Source organism: Corvus hawaiiensis, chromosome 8 (genome assembly GCF_020740725.1).
Source record: "Corvus hawaiiensis isolate bCorHaw1 chromosome 8, bCorHaw1.pri.cur, whole genome shotgun sequence".
Lineage (NCBI taxonomy): Eukaryota > Metazoa > Chordata > Aves > Passeriformes > Corvidae > Corvus > Corvus hawaiiensis.
This window is the reverse complement of record NC_063220.1, coordinates 12,028,260-12,051,441: the sequence shown is the minus strand read 5'-3', so window position 1 is coordinate 12,051,441 and position 23,182 is coordinate 12,028,260. Positions and strand designations below refer to the sequence as shown.

Sequence of the window (23,182 nt, the reverse complement as noted above, 5' to 3'; positions counted from 1 at the left end):
CTACATAAATCCTATTGTAATTGGCAGACACTGGGACCCTGGACAGCTGTCATTTACAGCCTTGGGTTATTGCCAAATAAGTATTTATGACATAAACATGTATAGTAAATGACAGATTTATACTTAGGTAGGTGTTTTGTTTGAGAATCAGATGGGAATGAACTGTCAAAGTTCCTATCCAGCTGAGTGCCGAATTTTATGAGGAATGAACCATTTTGCCATTTATGTGGGATGCTTCACTTGACCTTAGTCAGCCTCTCATCAGTGAGAGGATGTGGTGTTGGGATTCTTGCTGCTCCCAAACAATCTCTCAGGAGAAATAAGGCTGAAAAATCACAATGCAGATTTTTTTTTCCCCCTAGTTATTTTTATTTTAAAACACACAACATAAATTTGGTTATTTATAAAGAATGGGCATCTATGTGCTGAGTTAGAAAATGTAGCAGCCTTTTGGCCGTTGGGTTTTGAATGTTACGTGGTGGTAACACTACGCTGTTCACAGTTCCAGTTGTTAGAGGCCAGTGCTTAGACTTTAATAGCTTACTTGTCATACTCCAAAACTCTTAGCAAGTCCTGTGTGAGAAAATAGCTGACCCCAAAAGATCTTTTGGCTAAGGCAGTGTTATGTTTAGCAATGAGAAAAATAGCTATTCAGCGTTCAGTAACAGGTCAGCCAGTCATGAAACAAAAAAAAAACGTGTTGTTTTAAACATGGTAAATTCTTTCTCCTTTTGGGAAGTAAAATTGCACTAGCTTGTTTAGATAAAGCTAGATGCAAGTATTTTTGGATTGCTTAATGTGAAATGATCTCTTGCCCACTTTGCCAGTGGTCTCCAGAGTACCATAATATTCAAGACAGTAAAATGGAAAAGGCATCCTGGCAGGCTGTTATTATGATATAAATATCTGATGCTTTCATCCTGGGGGTTTCTTTTGGTGTTGGGAGTTCATTTATTTAAGCAAGTTGATTAGGAGACCAGTTTGCAAAATTGTGTGTTCTTACTGTTCTACATTAAGTAAAGAATTAAAAATGTATTTGGGTGTGTCTGGGGTCTATCTCTGCTAAATCTCTGTCATCTTTTACAACACTAAAGAGATTTATAGGCTGTGTAGCAAAGACAGCTTTTAGTAACTTTTGCTTTCACAAAAGTGACTGAACATGCAAACAGTTGGGCCTAATGACATATTACTACTTATCAGTACTTTCTCTGTGCTGTTTGGGTGAAGATTGCCATAACTCAAGATCTTGGTTAGTTACATTAATCACTTCATGCAAGAAAACATCCCTCATTAGTCGAGTAAATCCACACTCATGGTGGACAGTGCTGAAAAAGCTTTAAAAGCTACCCTGGTTTGGTACTGGAAGAGGATGTATTCATATGAAAGATTATGATGTCTTCTCTGTGAGGTGGTAGGTTCTAGCAGAGGAATAATAGCCTCTAAAGCTGCTTTCATACATCCAGAAGAACGTCTGTCTAAGCATTGACTCTGTTGGCTTCCATTTCTTGGCATAACATCTGCTGAAATGTTAATTTTGTACAGGCAGGCACCTTTGTGCTTTGAGTAGAAGTATTCCTACTGACCTGATCTCTCTACAGTGCTACCAGCCCTTTTGCTCTGTGTTTGAGCTTCAAGTATATGCTAAAATCCTCACAGAGCCTTCTCAAATGAAATGCTCTTTTGCCCCTTGCACCTCTGTGCAAGCTAGCATCTTATTTAGGGCTATGTTTGCTTGCACAAAACCAGCTTCTCTCCAAAGATTTGTGCCCAAACTTACTGGAAAAACACATTATTAGAAGCATGAAAACAGATGGATATGATCAGAATCTTAGTAATTTGGATTGACTGCTAGTTCTTACAGTGTGTCCAGCACTTTAAATTAAATGGCTTATTAAACTCATGAGAGATGGTCATTATTTTTGTCAGTGAATCTTTTAAAGGCTTTTTTATTGCAATGGCATGCTGGCATAAACAAAAAATTGTCATTTAATGAAACTGTTTGGTTCTGTTGGATTAAAAAATGATGTCTTACAGTAGGGACAACAGATCTACTTTCATGCACCATGGCTGCATTTTCCAACATCTGAACAGCCTGAACTCCTCATCACAACCAACCTCTTGTTTTAGCCCTTTCTGTAATCACACTTCCTGTTCTATTAGGATGAGATAGCAGAAATGAAGATGAAGCTGAAAACTGCCACACGTCAGCTGGATCAGCTGAAAGACGAGCTCAAAGAAAAGGACGCAGCCCTTGAGAAAGCACATGTGGAACATGAGCAGTCAGAGAAGGAGAAAGAATCACTGAAAGTAAGACCCTTGACACATATGGAATCCATCCTTTGCAAGAAAGTATGATTTCACAGACTGCACTATGTTCTGACCTGTGGTAGTTGTTTTGCTGTATTTTAATAAACTATTCTGTAATTGAAGCAGAAGATTTCAGTATCATTTAGAGATACTAGTTGCAGAAGTCTGTGTATCTGAAAAATTTAATCTCTGCTTATAATTATAATAAGAGAGTCCTGAATTGTCTGTTGGAAGCTTTAAATCTCTTGGTGACTGAACATTTTTTACTAAGAAGTTGCATTTTGCTTGCAGAAATGTTGATTTTGGGGATAGACTGATTCTAGCAAACTTTTTAATGTAGACTCTTATAACTCAACTTTTTATTTTTAAGAACTTTTTTCTTTCTACTGTTTTTAAGTGCAAACCCCATTATATTGCACTTCACAATGTTGTATTTCTATGTAACTAGCAAGCATTAGTCTTTTGGGAGTTAGGCAGTGCCTTTTAGTAGGTCCCTCTGCACAGAAAGTTATTTTAATATTGTGGTATAAAGCAGCAAGAATCTGTCTTAAATCAAAGGAAATCTGAGCCTGAAGCTCGGGTTCTTCTTCTCAGTGCTGGCTGCAGCCCATCCTTAGATAAGCTATTAGATTTGTGGTGGTATCTCAGCCCAATTTGCTGCACTCTGAAAAGATTTAGGGAGTTATGTTCACAGGAGGTTATTTTTAATCTTCGCTAAGCACTAGAAAAAAACCCAAACAATACCAGGAAAAAATGCAAACAACACCCCCGAAAAACAAAACAAAAGTTCCTTGTCACTTTTCACAATGTTTTGTTTTGTCAGTTTATTGCTTTGCTGCGATGACTCCTTGAATTTTCAGCCTCTCTCAGCACATTACAGTTACGACAAGATGTCAATAGGACTTTGTAAAAGGGTGATGAATTTGTATTCTTGTACCTGATCTGTCTCAGAGATGTTCTATCAGTGATGGAGAAGTCAAACAGCATCTAATTTCCTGTGTGCAGCTTTCTGCCTTAACTAGTCCCCAATTCTGTCTCATCGCCCCAGAACTGTCTGCCATTTATTTGACAAACATATGATTGCTGCATGGTTTACCCACTCAATTATTCACCAGCAGGTTTGTCCATACACTGACATGACATTACTGACTTGCCTCAGGGCATTGTGGTCTCCTACCTGAGTGTCACTGCTGAGTACTAAACCAGAAGAGAATTCAGAGGGAGCTGATTGTCACAGCCACAAAAGAACCCAATTATTCGTGTTGCAAGCTGGCATCAATTTGTCCTGTTTGCACTGATGTGAAGGAAGGAAGAAAGCTGTTCCTGGGAAATAAGTTTAAACAATGTGCTAAATCACAGAGGACTGGGATTCATAGGAATGAGGTTATACAGACATGCTTGCCTCAGATGGCATAAAGGCCTTAAAAATGTGTAATTGTGGTAAATCCAAGCTCTATTAAAGCCAGTACAATGCCATCTTTCGGCTTCAGTTGGCCTTCATACAGGGCTGCAGGTTAGAGTTGTTTGACAAAGGATCTGAATATTGAAAAAAATCTATGTCCCTCAAGATTTGAGCTTCTGGCAAGTCAAGTGATTTGTATAATTTTGTAGATGCATATTTTTTTGTTAGCATTTTTCTGGAAATCTGAGTGTAAAATCTGACTTGTTATTTCAGCATTCTGTGTTCAGTTACAAAACTGCAAAACTCCTGTTTTCCTCCCACTTCTAGTATAGTATACCAATAAAAGTATCACACTAATATTTCAGAATCTAAACAAGAATTTAGTTTGAGTTTGGTTTGAGATATTGGTACAGGTCCCATATATGTTATTCTTTCTTGGTGACTGTTCTTCAGTTCTTAAAAATTCCCTGAACCAACTTCAAGTGAGCTGTGCTGATTTATAGCAGTTTCAGACATGCCATTTTTCTGCTTGTACAGTGACTGTGTTTATTCATTTCCTTCTCTCTTAGCTCATGTGCAAAGACCCTCGTACTGTGGTTCTTAGCATATTTAATCTAACTGAAAGTCCTTGTGTGGCTTTAAGTATTTATGTTCCCTACTGTACAAGGCAGTTCAGATTTATTTTAAATGAGTGCATTCCAGTGAGGAGATTTGTTTATATGGATGTTTTCTGACCACATCTAATGCCACTTCTTGTTTACAATTCATATTTTTCTGGCATAAGGAGACCACAGAATTGTGATCTATTAAAAAAAATATTATCCAGCAATGCTGAACGCATGAGCTGTTTTACATTTGTGGACAGCTTTTGCACAGCATTGATTGCATTTCAGGATGAAGTGACTTGTATTTTTATTCAGCTGATGAATTCTGATGAATATCTGACACTGAATAAGAGAGCTATGTCTTGCACATACGGGAAAATGAGAATTTTATTAAAGCAAATAAGAATGGAACAAGCTGTTTTATTATGATGATGGAACTGTTTCTGTCTTAAATCAATGTTTTTGCAGGTGCAGCCTTCATCACAGCCTCATTCTTTCAGCATTGGGTGATGCTTGTTCCCAAAAGGCAGCTTGAACATCATCCTTTATAAGGGTCAGAGCTGTGGCAAAGTCTTTGAGTTGAGGCTTGAAAGTTTTCATATCTATGAAAATGAACTGTGGTCAGCTAGTTCCACCTTGGTTCTAATTGCCTAGCAGTGATAAAAATTTCTGATAATCCAGGAAGGCCTTATTAGTTTTTATCTACATACATGCCTTGAATTATAGATTTTGTGACAGTGGGATAGAATGACTGGGCACACTGCGATGTTAGTTTGTGTTAGTGCTGTGCAGCTGCTGTAGCAGTGCATTGCTGCTCCTTTGCTTAGGGACAGACCCTCTTTTCACCGTCTTCCTCATTTACACATCCACTAAACAAAGTGTTATGGCTCTTAAATTTTGCTGTTCCCTTCCTGGTTGCCACCAATTCTTTTATTCCATTTTGAAGCCTTTCTTGAGCTGATGCCACTTCGTATTATACAGCAGAGATTGTCGCCCTTTTCAGCAAGGTGAACTGTTCTTTCGCACATCCCAGAGTGACTAAATAACAACTCCATTGCAAAGATTTCTAAGTATGTCCTGTATAATTAAAAAAAAAATCAAACGAGGTATCCCTGAATTACAGCTTGAACCATTGTCATAAATAAAAATCCTTCCAAATTTCTATTGTGTATAAAATAATTGTATTAAAATAGTATTTACAGTATTTCTTTATGGGTCTTCATGCTTGCTTGTCTTGGTGATTAGTTCTCAAAAACTAACAAAATATGTACCTCCCAGGAAGCTAAAAGAATATATGAGATATTTTTACCTAACTCTTAATTGTAGGTTTATGTAAGGGGAAGTTATTAATTAACAGTTCACCTATATTCTTTATCTCCATCAGTGTGAACTGCTTAGGATGACAAAACAGGCTATGGAAACCAAAGCCTATATTGAAAATCAGGAGGCAGAAGAGAAAAAACTCCTAAAAATCATTGCTGAAGCTGATGCAGATAGACTGAAGCAGAAGAAGGAATTTGACAAGGTAGGAATCTCTAATTTGAGTTTTCAAATCCCCTGCCTTCTGTTCCCTCATTTGTCCAGTGTATTTTTAAGATGATTCTTAGCTACTGTGAATGTGGGACTACTAAAACTTTATAGTGCCATTAAAACCAAAATGTTAAGATACTGAAGTGAATGAAATCTGTAGTTTGTAGTGTTCAGGTGATTGAACCCTTATAGGGGAAATTATTAGGTTCTTGCCATATTTCTTTAATTAATAACAGTGAAACCTCTTAATGTACGTGTTTTTGGCTGAAACAAGTATTGTCATGATACTCAGGGATTGTGTGAAGGAAGTGTAACTGAGTTTATGGCTTTGCCCTGTGCCCTCAGGTGCTCTGTGAGAGACATGCCCTGGGGACCCAGCTTATTCGTCGCAATGATGAGGTGGCTCTGCTCTATGAGAAGATAAAAATCCAGCAGGCCATCTTAAACAGGGGGGAAACTGAGTACCGGCAGAGGATGGAAGACATGCGGATTCTGAAGCTGGAGATCAAAAAACTTCAGCGTGAGAAGGGAATTCTTGGCAAGAGTGCAGCCAATGTGGAGGAGCTCAGGTAGGAGACCCAGTGGAATACATTTCCATAGTGACTGCACCCATGATTTTGTGTTTAAGACAGAAAATATGGTTTGTACACAGTAAAGACTTGTATCAACAAGCCTTATACCTTGGAGAAGGGGTTTGCTTGGTTTGACCTCAAACACAAACTGGATTAAATTCATAGAACAACTTATCAGCAGTTAGGAAAATTAAATATAGAAAGGAGGAAAAATGACATCTTGGCCAAAGTTTAAATATTTTCCATATTTCCCCTTGTACTGTGAGTTACTGCCTACAGAATAAACCTGACAGCAGCAGCACAGGTTCATAGTCCAGGGAGCTACTTAGTGATACAGTGGTACAAGGCCTAGATTAGTGGAACTCCTTTTGGTTAAGCAATCCACAGAGTATGGGAGACACTTGACATATTTATAACAAAACCCTTCCAGATTTATATGCAGACATGATCTCTTAGAAAGATTTAGTTACATTTTCACTGAAGGTTGTGTTTCTTTAAAACAGCAGTTTAATAGCCCAAGCCTGATTTATCTCCTCCTTCTCTGGCTTAATTTTTCCTTTCTTGTTTACCCTCCTGTATTTGAGGTGTATTCTTTCCTGTTGGGAAACTGTGGTCATTTTCTAAGAATCAGTCTTGGTCTGTAAAGAGAGGCAGTTATGTTTTTAGCAGATAACCATTGTACCAATTCTGTGTAGCTGCCACAGTTTTGGGTGAGATCTTTATTTTATCATTGTAATTCCGTGGCTTTCAGCAGAACAAATTAACTTCAGTCCATGGTCAGTCCCGTTGACTCCAGTAGAATTATGCCAGTTTGATTTGGTGAAACAGAAAGGAGAGCTGGGCACACAACATTAGCAATTGCAGTTTTCATCGACTGACTGCAGATAGGAATGGGATTTGAGCTTGCTGCCCAAATACATTCAGCCGAAAGTCTGTTACTGTATTGAAACTCAGTGGTGGTATTGAAGTGTAGTGTGCTGCATGCCATGATGGGTGGATCAATTCTTGCTAACTGCAGCAGCAATCTCATACTTTAATGAAGTCCAAAACCATCATGAAAACTGCCTGTCGAAAAGACTCCATTTATCACTTGCACTGCTAATTAGCTTTCCCGATTTGCCAATTGGAAATGTGAGGTTTTTTTCCTTCTCCATAACCTTGTCCAGCCTCACAGTTAAAAAAGGCCTTTTTCTCTCTAGTGAGCTAAATGCAATTCTGAGCTTAGTAGGAAAAGATTCAGTGGTGAAGGAGGCACATTGAAGTCTTCCACCCCCTTTTGACCTCAGAGAATTTAGGGGATTCAATCACTAAAGTAATAAGGGTCAGATCACTGCAAAATGTGCCTTTTTTTCCTGCCCCTCAACCCACTATCCCCACCATAAAAGCCTAATTGTCAAAGAATCTTGGTAGTGCTCAATTAATTGTAAATTCAGCAACAAGTCACCTCTGAAATTCGTTGAGGAGATGTAATAAAAGAAATCAAACTTCAGTTCTCTTAGGAATGTTGTCCATCATAGTTAGGTCCTAGAGTGTGTTTTATTTAATGGATTGTGTGAGCCATGTAGATTTAAAACCTTTCAAACACAAGGTGTTGGATTCAACGTGGGGGTAACTGGATATGACCCATAACCGATAACTGATTTGTAGGTTGATGAACTGACTGTCCTGCTGGCCTTAATGTACATGGTAAGATGTAAAGAGTGAGATCCAGTAGTCTGTGGAGTAGATTCCCCAGGAGTCTCTTTTCTGAGCCATTCTTAATGAAGCAAGTAAAAAGATCCAAGAGTGTTATTTTATGGTTCCACCTGTTTAGTGGTATTCGTGTTAGGTTTTGCCACCACAGTATTGCTGCAGTGGCAGAGTGACTCTGTGTGTTCCAGGTAGTGGTTCCTGTGCACCACAGTGCATGGGAGAATGATTTGTTAATGTCCACATTAGTGCCTTGGTCACACTGAAGTGTTTTTGGTCTGGTTTTTTTTTTTTTTTATTTTATGCTGGTCTTCAGATGGGAGTTTAATCACATGCAGAAGGAGCTGTTAAGGGAACAGACTCGGTGCAAAATTTTGGAAGAACAACTGCAGAAGCCCTTGCAAGTTCACAGATGGAGAAAATTAGAGGTGATGTGTGAGCATTTTGTGTTCCCAAAGCCCCTATTACCAAATCAGTGACCTGTTTTGTTTACTGTTATGCAAATGATGTGGAGGGACTGGGCAGACTGAAATTTCCATAGTACCTATGGAATCCTTACCTGCTGAATTCTTTCCTTGCACAATGCAACCATTGTTATTTTTGTGTCACTTTCTCAATGAAAAATTGCAGGGAGATTTATAAAGAGACAGTCAAGTGCTAAAGGGGATAAGAATGAATTAGGTGAATTTAGAAGGGGGTGATTCCTTAATATGGATGGTGGGAAATAGGATGATAGGGGAAAGATACAATCCTACCCTCACCAATTAGGGAGATGTATATGGGAAGAAAGCCAGTAATTGAAAGACTCATAGAATAGGTAGACTGGAGAATGGACAGATACAAAGTCAGAAGGTAAATTACATCTGAGGGAAAAAGGGGAAGAGGCCTCCACATAAACGGTGGTGGATTCCCAAAGATAGTCATTCCAGGTAATGTGAGTTCAACTGCTTTACATAAACAGCAAATCTAAGTTTTCACATGATTTGAACCTGCCAAGTGAAGGGGAAAAATAAAAAAATCCATCAAGCATAGACCAAATATATGAACATCAGTTGGCATCACTGGATATTTTTGATGTAAGTCAGTGTGATCTGAGATTCCTCTGTTGCATGAATCTCTGATCTGATGCCAGCCTGGGTTGCTTAGCTGCACTAATAATGAGTGATAATGTGCTCAGTCCCTGCAGAAGCACAGCTGAATTTTTTGACTGTGCTTACTAGCATGATAGTGAATTTCTGATCTTTCCATGCTGAGCTTAAAGTTGGATGGTGTGATTAGCTTTTCTCATGGAAGGGAGATACAATGCAGGATGCTGAACTAGGTTAGACACATGTAGGTACAATTTCTAGCAGCACCTTGTAACAAAGAAAAATCAGGCCAGTCAAAACATCCAGTGATGGGAAAATGAATGTATGAAGAGACTGATAATGGGAAATTGTGTCTTTCCATTCTAGGTTACTGGTTTGTATTTGGAACACACAAAGGCCAGCAGATGGCAAGATCCATATGAAATAATCCTGATGGGGTTTTGGTTCAATTCCTAATGAACAAACACTCTCATATCACTACAGTTGTCACAAACTGGCACCATGCTTGGGCAGCGATATTAAAAAATCAAGGACTGAGTGGATTGTGGGGACTGGTCTACTTTTTAGCCTGGTTCCTCAGGAAATGATGTTGTGTTGTGGGCACTGCGTATCTGTGTTAGTGTCCTAGTTATGCTTGAATTGATTAGTCAATTTAGATAAAATCAAACAAAAGTTTAAGAGCAAAGAGATACTGAGTTCCTCATAAGCTCAAGCAAATGTAAGAGAGTAGGACTTTATTGGAGCCTTTACTGCAGTGTGAGTTTAATCCTTATGAGACACCGCATGAGAGAGGAAGAACCAGATGGGAGAGAGGTGTTACGAGTCCCTGAGTGAGGAAAAGCTTCAGTCAGGGTTTGCCCTTCATTAAAAGGTCCAACAAGAAGACAAAGGACTGGGAAAGTAAGCTTTGCTGGCTGCTCCTCACAGAATTAAATATTTCTTTGCTCCCTAGAGCTTTCTCCATATTCAGTCTGTGCCAAAAGAATGAAAAGGAAGGGATGGAGAGACAGACATCTGCTAGCTTCTGGTCTTATGGGCTATGTAGGTAGAGGGCAACAGTACAGTGCAAACACTGTCACCATTTTAAGCATTTAATTCCATTGAAGAATGAAATTTCACATGTATGGACACTTTAGAACCCCATAATAATTCATCAGTGTAGCCCCCAAATTTGTTCCTCTTAAATTCTCCACCTGTTTCAAAAGTAAATTGCAGTTAGCCTTTCTTTTGTTCAGTAGCAAAATCTTCCTCTCCTTAGAAACTAAGTTGGCACCGTTTGAAGTTCTTGAACAGCAGGAAGTACTTGCACTGCTCTTCATTTGTCAGTGGACAGTTCCAGTTGCTGCGAAAATTGATATATTAAGTTCCAGGACTGCTTGTATGCATGCAATTAAAAAAAACCAGCTGAATGTGTCCTCTCCTAGTCCCCCTTTTATACTTGTTACTTTTGAACACTGAGATATCATGGTTTTCATTTTCAAAAAAGAAACAGTAACTTGTTATCATGTATAATTTTTGAGACTCCTTTGTTCTTCCCTAGGCCAGCGACCCCACTACCTTTGAGCTGATTCTGAAAGTACAGAGACTACAGAAGCGACTTATCACCAAGACAGGTGAAGCGATAGAGAAAGAATTTCTCCTTCAGGTACTGCAGCATCATTATTTTGTTGCATCTCATTAATATATTTGACTTGCCCTGCATCTCTGTCTACTGACATGGGCTTCCTGTATGGTATTTAGATGCATGACTTTGAATTTCTTTTGCATGCCTTTTGGATAGCTTTAGATGGCAGCACTGACTCACTGAAAGAGAACAAAAAGCATCAGATTAGTTGATTTTTATATTCTGGTTACTGATACCTGTCTAACTCTGGGAAATACAATTAAAGGTTGGCTTTAGTTTACTCATGTCATAGATTAGTCTTCAGGTCAGTCTTAGACTTTTTGAAAGGCTTTTCTTTGTCATTTTAGGCAAGTCTGTTATGACCAGAAGAGGGAGGAAAATTCCTGTTTGATTCCATTTGTGCTTAGCTTGGCTTTTGGCAGAAGAAGTCCTAAAGAGTTTGTGTGATTTAGATATGCTGCTGTCTGGGGCATGTTTGATTTCAAGGTTTTTGTGCTGAACTTTGCCAAAAAATAATTTTTGTGATAGCTTATCTTTTTTTAGCTGTATCAGATGTCCCTTAACCCCAGTGATAACAGTAAGATTTATGTTGTAGAATGGAGGACAGACTGTATTCCTGTAGTGCAAATGTTGCTATCAAATGTAACAGAGAAGGACTCTTTGGGCTTTAACCAGAGGTGTAAATCTGGTCTCTCTGGTGACTGTAGGGACAGCTACAGATTACCAGCTCTAGGTATGATTTTAGCATCTTAAATATCCTATTAGTCTTGATGCCTGTGTTGGGTATCACTCACTGGAGAGTAAAATGTGACCTGAATCTCCCTCTGTCTTGAGAAGAAGCTCAGCAGATCTTAGCAAGGCAGGGTTTGTCTCTATTTATTGTTTCATAGGAAAACATTGATCTGAAATTTCATTTGAATGTAATGTATGGTGTATTATTCCTCTGCTTGGAAAAATGTGGTCTTTGTTGCGTAGCACTGAAATGCTGTCAGTGAAATAGTTAGCTTAAAATGTAGCAAAAATAGCTTCAAATTTACTGTGCTTTACCCATGCACAAACCCAATTCTGTTAGATTTTACATAGTCTCTATTGAGTATCTTGCCTTATCCTTAGTATGTTCCCATTTTGTTATTATCTTTATCTTCAGCTGAAGAACTGAGATATAGAGGTATTAAGTTGCCTGCCCAGGAAAATCTTTGAAATAGTAGCTTTGAAATTTGAGCCTACATTACTGTACTAGCCATTGGTATAATCTTTCTGTCTCTGCAGTGGTCCTTCTATGGAAATTTTATGTTTTTAAAATTATTTTTCTAGATTTAAGACAGAGTTTGGCTATATAAAATCTAATTATTATATCTAGAATTGCTAATGAGTTCCTTTGTGTTCTTAATTCAGGCACTAATTTCCTGTGTAACAATGCTGAAATGAAGGTTTCCCTCGGAGAGATAGTAAAGGCCAAAAATACTATGCTCCACATTGTGTTCAGGGATTTAACATCAACATTTCTGAGCTCTTTTCTGTTTTTCCACGGTGTTTTGAGTCCTCCAAGGTGACTGAAATAGGGCTCTTTCATAGCAGGGTGTGAGTACGAGGAGGTAACCAGAGATGGAGGACTCATTTCTTTAAAGGACTCTATGTGCCACTGGATAGCTCGGTGATCACAAATTAAGTGTACTAGCAGAGCTGCTTCTGCTAAGTGTCTGGATAACCTGGTACAAGACATTTTATTATTCTTCGGACTGGTTTTCCTTTGTATGATGATAGTATCTCTTTTGTAGAATCATACCCTGACACTCACCAAAACAAAACCCTTGCTAATAACTTACTAAACTGATGTTATCAAATTCCAAACTGCTGTGAGGAAGGAATGAGCCTGAGGAACACTTCCCACAGAAGGAAATGAACAGAGCAGTAACATAACTTTCTGGAGAGAGCTGAGTTTCACACACCAGGAGGGTGGCTTCACTAGACCACCTTCTGGGCAGTCTGAAAGATTTGAAGTATATTTGAAGTGAAGTATTTGAAATACAGTGTAGGATTTGATCCTGACTGAACTTCAGAATTATGGGAAACATCAATAATTTAGTTCCAATTTCAGGAATTTTTAATTTCATTCCCTCAATATAATTTGTTTGTTGAGAGAGTTCTTCTCTTTTTTTAAAATCCTGGTAAACCCCTCATGCTTAAAGGCATTCAGTATCTTTTTATTATGGTCCTGGAAGTCAGCTCAGCTCAGTTCTGTCACTGCTCATTTGCAGGAGTGGGGGAATTGCTGATGACTGGCTTGTGCTCACCTGGCAGAACATCCCCCATATTCAGAGTTGGAGACTGCAGACTGAGGGATACAAACTTACTAGCTCAGAGAACGACTGCTTTCTTCGTGTTAAGTTTGCTCCCCTAAGTCATGCTTCCTCACTCCCAGTCATCTTCATTCACATCTTGCTCTGTAACAAGGGCATAGCCTTTGGGTGTATCAGCTTTAAGATGATCTTCATCTCTTGCTTGCCATACATAATCTTTTTTTCACGTGTGTGTGGCCATCATGCTAGCAAATGAGATCTTTGTTTAAGGCGAAGCTTGTGAGTATCTGTGTCTACTGTGCATATTATGTAGCATAAATTCCCTCACCTCAAAGTCTATTAATAAATAGAGTAAAAAAACCCTTGTGTGTTGAATACTGAGTATTGAAGACACCTTTGGAGTTTAGAAATAACCCATGTGAGGAAATGGTTGAGCCCAGTGTCAGCAACCTGCAGTTTGATTTGTTGGGTATTCACCTTGCTGCATACTCATGCAGAGCCGTAATGTTTTTATAAGGGAAAAATAATTCCATTTGTATTGCATGCACTGTAGCTTCGTCTTCTTTTTTTACTTTTTGGTAAATGGTCTTTTAAATAAAAGTGCAGGGAACAAGGTTTCAGCTGGATATAATAAATGGGAATTTTTGCTAAGTAAGGATCACAGTATATAGATTCGTGTAGAAAAGCATCTGCTTACTTTACCTGCTCCTGATGTGCATTTGATCATCTCCTTTTTATCAGCTTTTTCATTGTTTCTAACCCTGTCATTTCTTTAAAACTGAGGCAGATGTAGAAGCAAGCTACAATCCATGCTACGTGATTAAAAGAATGATTTGCTATGTTTCAGTCAGAAAATTTAGATTGCTGACAATATGGGAAAAACCCAGCTTGACTCTAAAATCTCATGCAAAAATCTCTCTTAACCGGTCATCAGGGCACATTTTTTGGATCAGACATGTGCTGAGAGATAGTGAATATGCAACATGCTGAATGTTGGGTTTTGCTAGAACAGCTTTTCAGAGTTGAACATTGAAATAAAGCTGTAAAAAGATTTCCTATGTTAGAGAAATTACTAAAGTCTTTTCTTGTTTCTGATTTATCTGTGCTTGTAGCCACAGCATCTTGGGTTATAAGGTATCAGCTCTCATATACCAAATAAGTGTGGACATCCTGAGATGCTACTTTGAAGAGTAGCTGCAAAACAGGTGGTCATAATTTCTCTTTTAATTCAGGCATTCTCACAGTTGTGAGCTGCTGTGCTGATGAAAAATGCTGTCTTAAAAATCAGATCCAAACCCAATGTCTTGAGTACTTATGGTCAATAAAAATCCAGTGGCATTTTTTCCAAACATAGGAAATGTTACTTCAGGGGTAGTCAGTTTTCATGTCTGAGTCATTACCTTCCTTCTGAATTTCTGCAGTCAAGGTAGAGCATTTTTTTTGTTCTTTTCTAAACTGTTGAGTAATATTGCAGGGTTTTGTGGAGAAATACGTTGTCTGTTATCCAGGAGATATCACTGATGAGTGAAGGTCTTTGTGAACGTGTGTGGGAGGAATGACACGTTTTGTAAGGCCATAAGGAATAATTATTAATAAACAGGAGTGCTGTACAAATCCTGACTGCAAAAATACAGTTTCTCACTTCCCATATGGGGCAAATCCCTCATGTGACTGAAGCTCTGCTGCTGTGCTGTGTACTGAGCAGTGATGTGGTAAACTCGCAGTGGAAAGTATTACCTTGTTAGGATTATGATTAGTGTGGTTTTAGGAACTTATCCCATTAAAAGTGAATTATGCACTGCTTTATTTGTTTCAAATTTAGTTCTTTCTCTTCAGAGCGAACTCCTCTAATTTGATTTTATGTCTGACTGAGCAGAATTTTATTCAGCTGCATGTTTTGGAATGGATAACAGCATAAAGATTCACATTATATGTCAGTTACCTCTTTTGTCAGTCATCTCAGAAGATTGTTCATAAATATGAAAGAACGTGCAACCTAGATTATTTGTTCTGGGAGGCAAAGGCAAATGTGTCTTATTTAAGCCTTGCATGTAGTAGTGAAAGCATTGTTTTTCTGTACATATATATATATTTTTAATCGCTATTGTTTTAAGTTGTCAGCGATCAAAGCCCAGGACTGGGCAGTCAGGATGTGATGCTGTGCTGACTGTGTCTTGAGCTCATAGTTCAAAGAGTGCAAGGGCAAAAGGCATGATTAGCTCATGTATCTGACTCAGAGATTACAGCCAGATAGCACCCACATGTCCTTGCATTGAGCCAAGTTTTGAGCTAAGTTTCAATCCCTCCAGAGAACTGACTGTCCCAGTGACAGAGAGTAGGAGGAGTAGAAGGGATGCTTCTGTCTCCAGCACAGTTCCATTGCAGGTATTGTGAGATACAGGAAGGGGAGAGCAAGAGACTTTTTCTGTGACCTTGGACAGACTGCTTAGCTTTTGCATGCCTCACATCAAGTAAAAAGGGAATAAAATAATTTCCATTCTTACAGTGGTGAGTGAATGAATATATTAGCAATATGACTCAATTCAGTAGCTAAACACTCAAAACAGGCAGATGTTTTACTTTATTTGTGCTAACTTGGTTGTAGAGCTGTTGTATCCAATTTGAGGTGCTTGTTGCTATAGTGTCTGAACATATACATAACCATCTTTATTTCTCAGAGCTGGTACTATAGTTTCATAAAGAAATCTGCTTTAGAACAGTGAGTTACCATGTGGGTTTATGCAGGTTGGCAGCTACTGAAATCAAAGTTTTCTCCCAAGAAAGGAAGGAACTTGGGGATCTGCTTCCCTGTATTTGTTATGCATTTTCTCCTCATTTATAAAATAAATTTTTTTTTTTTTTAAATCTTGGTTAATTTTTTTTCAGCACAGTTTATGGGAGCCTAGTCCTTTTGAAAATCATTTTTTACCTAGCTTGGGAGTTTCATGAGGCATGCTTCTGCTAAGTTCTTCACTGCTCTCACAGTGCTCAAGTAGCTTCCACATAAGAGAAATGTGTGCTCAAATGCTGAGTAAAATAATATCTCATCAGGAAAAATAAGAGACTACTCTCCTCTCCCCTACCTTTATTTTGGTATTCTTAAGGCTCAGATGAGTTTTATCTTAGTCATTATCTTTACATCTTCAAAATGGCTGAGATTTATTTCAGCCTCTCAAATTTGGCATTTATTTATTTTTGGTGCCCAGTGTAGATTCTACTTGGATTTGAGAGTATAACCTACTTGCATGTTATATGTAGGGTAGAGAGTCTGAGCTGGGGATTTTTTGGCAGAATTGTCTATTTTCGTAAAAAGTAACTGCAATTCACTTCAGGAAACTAATGACTGTAGAATCCCTAAAAGTCTCTTTTGACCTGCCCATTATTGTTTCTCTGTCATCTTGTCTTTAGAGAGATTTCAGCAGAGGTAGTTTGGGAGAGTGCTTTGTATGCGCTGTAACTTACAGGTGAACTGCAAAATCCACTGCCAAAATGCAATCCTTTCTTTACTGCTCCTTTATCATTTATATATGAAGTCAGCCTTTTGAAGGGATTTTTCCACCCAAAAATGAAAAGGGAAATTTTCTTTTTAGCTTTTTATAGTGTAGTAGGACTTGGCACTTTTCTATCTCTGTTTCCTGGAGGATTTGACTTCCTCTGGAAGCACCGGATTAATGCCCTATCTTGCAGCTCAAGCTAGCAGTTCTCTCAGCCCTCAATTAAAGGGGTGAGTATATTGAGCTCTAGGCCTTTTCTACGCTTAAAAGCCCCATTTCTACCAGCAAAAAAGTCACTTTTCTGATTCAGCTTATACCAGCTCTTGAATGGCAGAAGACTTTCTTGCCAGTAAAATTGCATCTAATTGCATAGGCAGTAGCTGGCATAGACATATCAGCACAAAGGAATCGCACCACTAACTGAACTGAAATTGGCCAGACTTGTCAAAAACCACAAGAAAGAGCTCTTCAAGTATGTAAACAACAAGCAGAAACAGAAGGAAAGTATTGGCCCACTGTGAGATAGAAGTGAAATAGCAACAATGCTTTAAAAGAGTGAAGTTCAACAAGGAGAAGTATAAGGTCTTATAGCTGGGAAATTCAGTCCGGGAGTGCAGGGCAGGCTGGGATCTACCTGGTCTGGGAGCACTGATCAAATTGATTGAATGGTTCCTGATGTGGGGGGAAAAAAAGGCAGAAAAGTGTTCTTCTGCCCTTATAAAAACTTAAGCGTTGCTATGTACCTTAGGAGAGAGAAAGCAGTACTCCAGTACCAGGTGGAGTGTATGAACTTAAGACTCCAGTTCTATGTTGGTGACCAGAATTTCAAGGGATTTGTATAGAAATACAGAACTGAGAAATACCATAAGGACTCAGGCCTAACATTTACTTTTTGGCTTTCAACTGGATATGAATCATAAAGAAAAAGTTTACTTCCCCAGTGTCATGCAGAATTAGGCTGATGTGTCAAAGGCACACTGTAAGAATTGCCTTGATTTAGACTCCAAAGACAAGCTCTGTTCTTTTTCCAAATGAAAAAAATGTGTTCCCATGAACTCTGGCTGCAGCCCAGCTCTAACTTGTGATGGATAAAAAAATATCTCATTACCAGCTCAATATTATGATGCATAACAGTCTACTGAACTAGTGCTATCAAAATAATTTCAGTCCAATACCTTGCAACTTACCTGAACTGGAATCTCCAGTGCAGTATGAAGTGACATATGGAGGTACCTAATGCATCAAGTCATCCTTCAGGACTACTCTTTTAGATTCTTTCCTTCTTGTGCCTTTCTTTTATTTTCCTTTTGTTGTGTTTGAAAGGTTCATTACTAAACTAGGACTATGAGTGAAGATTTTAGCTTTGACTCTAAGGGGAGATATTTTGTATTTTAGTATTGGTTTTAAATTAGAACGATTAATGTCTTTCAGTGATTCTATGCCTGGCATGATGATTTTTCCATGCAATTAGAATATCTCTAGTGTCCTTTGTTCTGATACTGATAATTTTTTTCCCAATTAATTTAATTATTTAATTTTTTAAAAATTGATTGTATAGCCAGTAGGGTTCTGTGAGTAGGGTAGAACCACAGACTCAGCTAATTGCAGGATAATTGTGTTAAATCTTGGTACAATTTACCAGGGCTCATATGCAATCCTGTGATGATGTAGTAAGGAATCATATCTCAAAAACGTGAAAGGCATGAGTCATCTGTGTGAAGGTCTTTTGAGAGTCTACATATCTACCTGAAAGTTTTGTGTAAGCTTTAATAATTTAATAGATATCTCAGGGGTGTTCAGTTTTTGCCCTAGCTCTCCTCAGAAAGGAGTTGATTTCTATTTCTGCATATTTCCAATACACTTCTTGGCGCATTAGTTTATTTTAGCCCTTCTAATCTCAGTCCATCTAGAATTAGAAGATGTTCTATGCTATAGAAATTTACAGCATGATAAACTGCTCTTAAAAACACACTGACATTTAGATTCTTTCCCTCCTCCCACATATGGTGCAATTCAAGTGGAAGAGAATAAAGTCTTCCCAGAAAAATAGCCTTTTTTTTTGTATGTATGTTTGTTTAAAAAGGGTTTTGAAAAATATAGGTAAGAAGTATGCTGATCACTTTAATGTCACCAGGTGAAGATAATTGGCTGCTCTTTAGGGTGAGCAAATAATTTTCCAATAAAAATAGTGCAAATATTTCTGGCACTGAGAAATGGGGAGCAAAGCAGACTACCTAGTGATCAAACAAAATACGTTTGGTGAACAGTTTTCTTAGTGGAAGAGATAATTTTTACCGAATCTTTGTGGAACTACACTGCCTTCATAAACAAAACGGATTTCCCATGATAAATGGTTTTGGACAGATGCAAGGTGCAAGTTTATTTGAGAAAGTAACTCTGGAGATCTGCAACATTTTTAGCTGTTATAATGATGTTTTGGCCAGAAATATTCAGATATCATTTACAAAGCTGAGGAAGTTGCAGGCAGAGTAAAAATCCCTTGGGGTTTATAGGTGGCAAATATTCATGAATGCTTAATCTGTTTTACAAGTTTTTTAAGAGAATTGATATATTTACTTGAGTTTGAGCTTGAAAGAGAACTTTAGTGTGTCATCAGATGTCATCCCTCCTCATCATGCAAGACTGATTTAATTACACAAGTACTATCCTTCACAGATGAATGTCAAACAGAGTTTAGTGTCCTGCATTCTAATACATGTACTCAAGTCCATGAAGTTTAGCATACCTGAAGAGGTTGTTGTCTTCAAGTACACTGTGGCTTATTGTGAGTTTTCTCCCACACTTGTAACCTGCTTCTGTAGTCCAGGCCTGGTATTTCTGAAGAGCAAGGAGCACAGGCCATCAGCATGGTGATCCTGGGAGACTGGGAGACTGAATTTCATTCCTGTGTGTCTTCAAGGAGTTTTAGTGAACTTTAGCAATTCATGTAGTAAATCTTTGTGTCCAGAATTCTTGTAGAATGAGAAGAGGATCACTGCCCTGGCTGGAAGCAGTTCTTCAGCTTGTGTACAATAAAGATTTAATACCATTCAGATATTGAAACAAGGATGCCATATAAGAACCTAAGATACAGCCCTGTCATCTGTTACCTGCATCAGCAAAACAGAAGCAGTGATCACCAAAGTGTTTTATTCAAATGCGCTGTGTTTGGTTTGAACCCAGAATCCTGAGCATGGATACCTTGTATCATTAGACTGAAAATATTTTGTAAAATTACCCAGTCCTAAACTTTAGTCAGAATTGCCCTTAGCTTCAACATTAGTTTGCTAGAATAAAGCTTGGATTAAAAGTTCAGGAATTGTTCCAGTAAATAGCAAATAACTGAAAACAAACTTGTTTACTCCTCATTCCTGTGTTCAGCATGTATCTGAGAAGGAAATAAATCTGCTGTGCACCCCAGGGTAAAGTATATTAATCAACCAGTTATCTTGTTAAGGGAAAATAAATGACTCGCTGTGCTGACTGAATACATTGCAGCACACAGACTTTGCAGTGCTGTAGCAATCCGATACTGACTGTCAGCCATCCAGAAGCTGCTAGAGAAGCTGAAATACTGGAAGAGGGCAGCAGCAATACATTCACAAGCCCATATTCTATAGGGTGGCCCAGAGCTATATGTATGTCTGTAGTATGCACCATTTGTAGGTGTTCTTGTGTTAAGACAAGGGGTGTCTGCTTTTCCCTCAGCAGCAAGAGGTGGACAATCTACAGCATCCCATTCCATGATGGATTATTATCTTGTATGACAGTTGCAACAACAGCAAAACCCCACCAAAAAAAGTCATCCTACAGGGACAGACTAGATTTGTTCTATTCCAGTTCTCTTATTTTCATTCTTATTGTGAATGGTGCTGTTGTTGAGGAGACACATGCAGAAAGATGCTGCTAAGGTTGTTTTACCGCTGTTAGAGGAAGGCAGGCACAATCACTGTGGCTGGTTGGGTTTTTTAGAAGGCTGGCTTAAAATTGGACACAGGAGGACACAAACAGGTGTGGAAAGAACCCCATTTCTTCACTTCTCTTGAGACACACAAATGTGTGCTGCCAAGTGCACGGGAGCCATGAACCTCAGTAGGGAGAGTCTCTGCCAAGTAGGGTGCGTCAGTCAGCCAATTGCTCCACATCTTGGAGGCTCATAGCTCAAGGCTTCCCATGCCTGTCTAAGTAGATATAGCTGTAATCTTAAACAGGGGATGGCACACTTGGGCACAGCAGTAGTCTTTACATGGACATTAGGATTCACTGTCTTTCCCCTTCCTGTAGTCCTGTTTCTGTTTCTTTGAATTTTAAGAAACAGGCGAGGGGAGCTGAAACAGAGCTCCTCGAAGAATAGCAGAGGCTCAGCTCTAATTACAGTGAGTCTGAAGGAAGCCATGCATTAAAACATTCATGATTTCAGAATTGCTGTATGTGTTTCTTAGATGTACTGTTATTTCTTAATAGGTTCCAAAGTGTAACAGGAGACTAGTCTTTCTTCCCTGAGGTACTTGACATATGCAGCGGAACTCTGCTGTCCTGTCAAAAAGATGTATGTAGGCTTTACTGCCTTGTTAGACAGGTACTGTGGGTTTAAATGGTGCCTTGACTTTGAGACAGCTGTTCAGAGGTAGCAAACCAAAGGATTTGAAGCAAAGTGCTCTCATCTTTCAGGGAAATCTAAAGATCTAAGTCAAGCAGGTGATTAAAGAGACTTAGGTGCCTAACTTAAAAATAGGTATTTCTAGAAGGAGCTCTGTAATCTTTCTGACCCTTCGAGGTCATCTGTCAGATCAGTCTGAAGTGAGAACAGAAGCTGGGTCTACTGGGAATCCTCATCCCAAGCTGTCACTTGCAGGAACAGCTAATCATTATCAACAGAGCTGATAATTCTCCTTTGATTCATCTAAAATTTTTAAAGTCTAAATGACTATTGAATAGCTGAAATACATGCTGTTACTCTGACATTAAAATAGAGAGGTTTTAAGTCAAATAGTCTAGAACTGAAGAATAGAGGTTTTTTTTTCTTGAAATCCTGTATAAAGTAATTATTATACAGTAAAAACTTCTCCATCCTTTGCTTTGTAGACTTACTCAGAGTATTTAGAAACCTTGTTGATAAGATTTGTATCAACCTCTGAATCTCCTCCAGGTCACTTTAAGACAAACTACTACTAGAATGCAAAACAAAGGTTTGTTTAGAGCTCTCTTCAACCCAACTGACAAGCTGCAGGCACTGTGAAAATAGTTGGAATATTTACATCAATCCATGTCATATCAGGGGTAGTTCTCACCGTCAAGGAACAGCTCACTTTCGTGTGTATGCATGTGTGTTTCTGCTCACACATATAGAACAGGAGATAATTAATTGATAATCTTCTGCAATGTAAAGTAGAAACACTATAATTAAATGAGTTACTCTGATTAATGATTTTATAAACTCCTGTGTGAAGTCAAGAGTAAAAAGGGAATTGCATCTATTATTTCAGCAAGACACATCCATGCCATTTTCTTTGGATAGATTGTTAACCTTGTGTCTTAGAGTTCAGAAGTTGAAAGGAGAGGAGTATATGTAAATTATTTGTTTGTTCATTGGAAAAAAATTTGTTTTCCTACACCTTTATTAGGAAAGATCCGATAGTAACAGTTCCTAGCAACAATAATAAAAATAAGTTGCAGTTGCACTTCAGGTGGAAATGTTTGTACTTTGTTGTTCCTTGAAGATGGTGATACTGCAGCATTCAGCCCTTGGTATTGCAAAAAACAGTCAAGACCTTACAAGGTGCTCCAAGGTGTTTTTTCTTCTCTGGTTAAGCTGTTTTGAAAATGCAAGTCAATTTGGTGCAGTTTGCTCTGTACCAAAGAAAAGATATTTGCTCTTGAGAAGCATTATTATCAACTGGAGGAGTAAGTTACAAGACAGGTTTGAGTGGTGCAAATTTCACCAAAGATGGGATTATCCCAGCCTTTCCTTCAAGCTGGTGGTTTTTACAGGAAAACCCAAAACATCTAACGCAGTGTTAGTGTTGCCACGCTGTGAAGGGGCCTCGGTGTCCTGTTTCAAATGTAATTAATTTACCCAATAAAAAACCTCACATTGGACAGTTAAAGAAGTGTCTGGATGATGATGAAAACGAGCTGTTCTAGGGAACTGCATCCTTGCAAGGGTGTTTGCTGATGGATGTGGAATAGACAAGAAAGAGCAGGAGCTTTTGTAAAGTGTTTATAGAGGAAGTTTATACTGCACATTTCTCATAGTGCTGGAGGCAACTTTCTTCTGCTATTATAAAATTTGTGAAGGTCACCATATGCTAATTTTTTTCTTTACCTCATAAAACTTTTAAAGATAGATGTCCTGAGCCAACAGCTACTGCTAGGTATACACAACAACAAATAAACGTAGGGCTTATACAGCCAAAATGACTATGACTAGATGTGTATGTCTGTTTATGTATTTAATCCAGATTTCCATGTCCTGTTTAACACTTAGGAAGAGGAGTCACAACCCCTAAGGATGCTCTGCTGCTGCGTGGCATCATAAACAAAATGCCTCTGGAGTTCAGCACAGCACTGA

At 38.5% G+C, this 23,182-nt stretch overlaps 1 protein-coding gene across 2 annotated transcripts in view; it reads left to right on the top strand.

Moving 5' to 3' along the window:
• The window catches only part of CFAP58 (cilia and flagella associated protein 58), a 55,346-nt gene that overhangs the window by 22,238 nt on the left and 9,926 nt on the right, over positions 1-23,182 (top strand). For both annotated transcript variants that reach the window (XM_048310944.1, XM_048310945.1), the window contains exons 11-15: positions 2,161-2,307; positions 5,699-5,839; positions 6,190-6,413; positions 8,422-8,533; positions 10,734-10,838. In XM_048310944.1, coding sequence (XP_048166901.1) covers positions 2,161-2,307; positions 5,699-5,839; positions 6,190-6,413; positions 8,422-8,533; positions 10,734-10,838 — 729 coding nt within the window. The remainder of the gene's footprint in view (positions 1-2,160; positions 2,308-5,698; positions 5,840-6,189; positions 6,414-8,421; positions 8,534-10,733; positions 10,839-23,182) is intronic.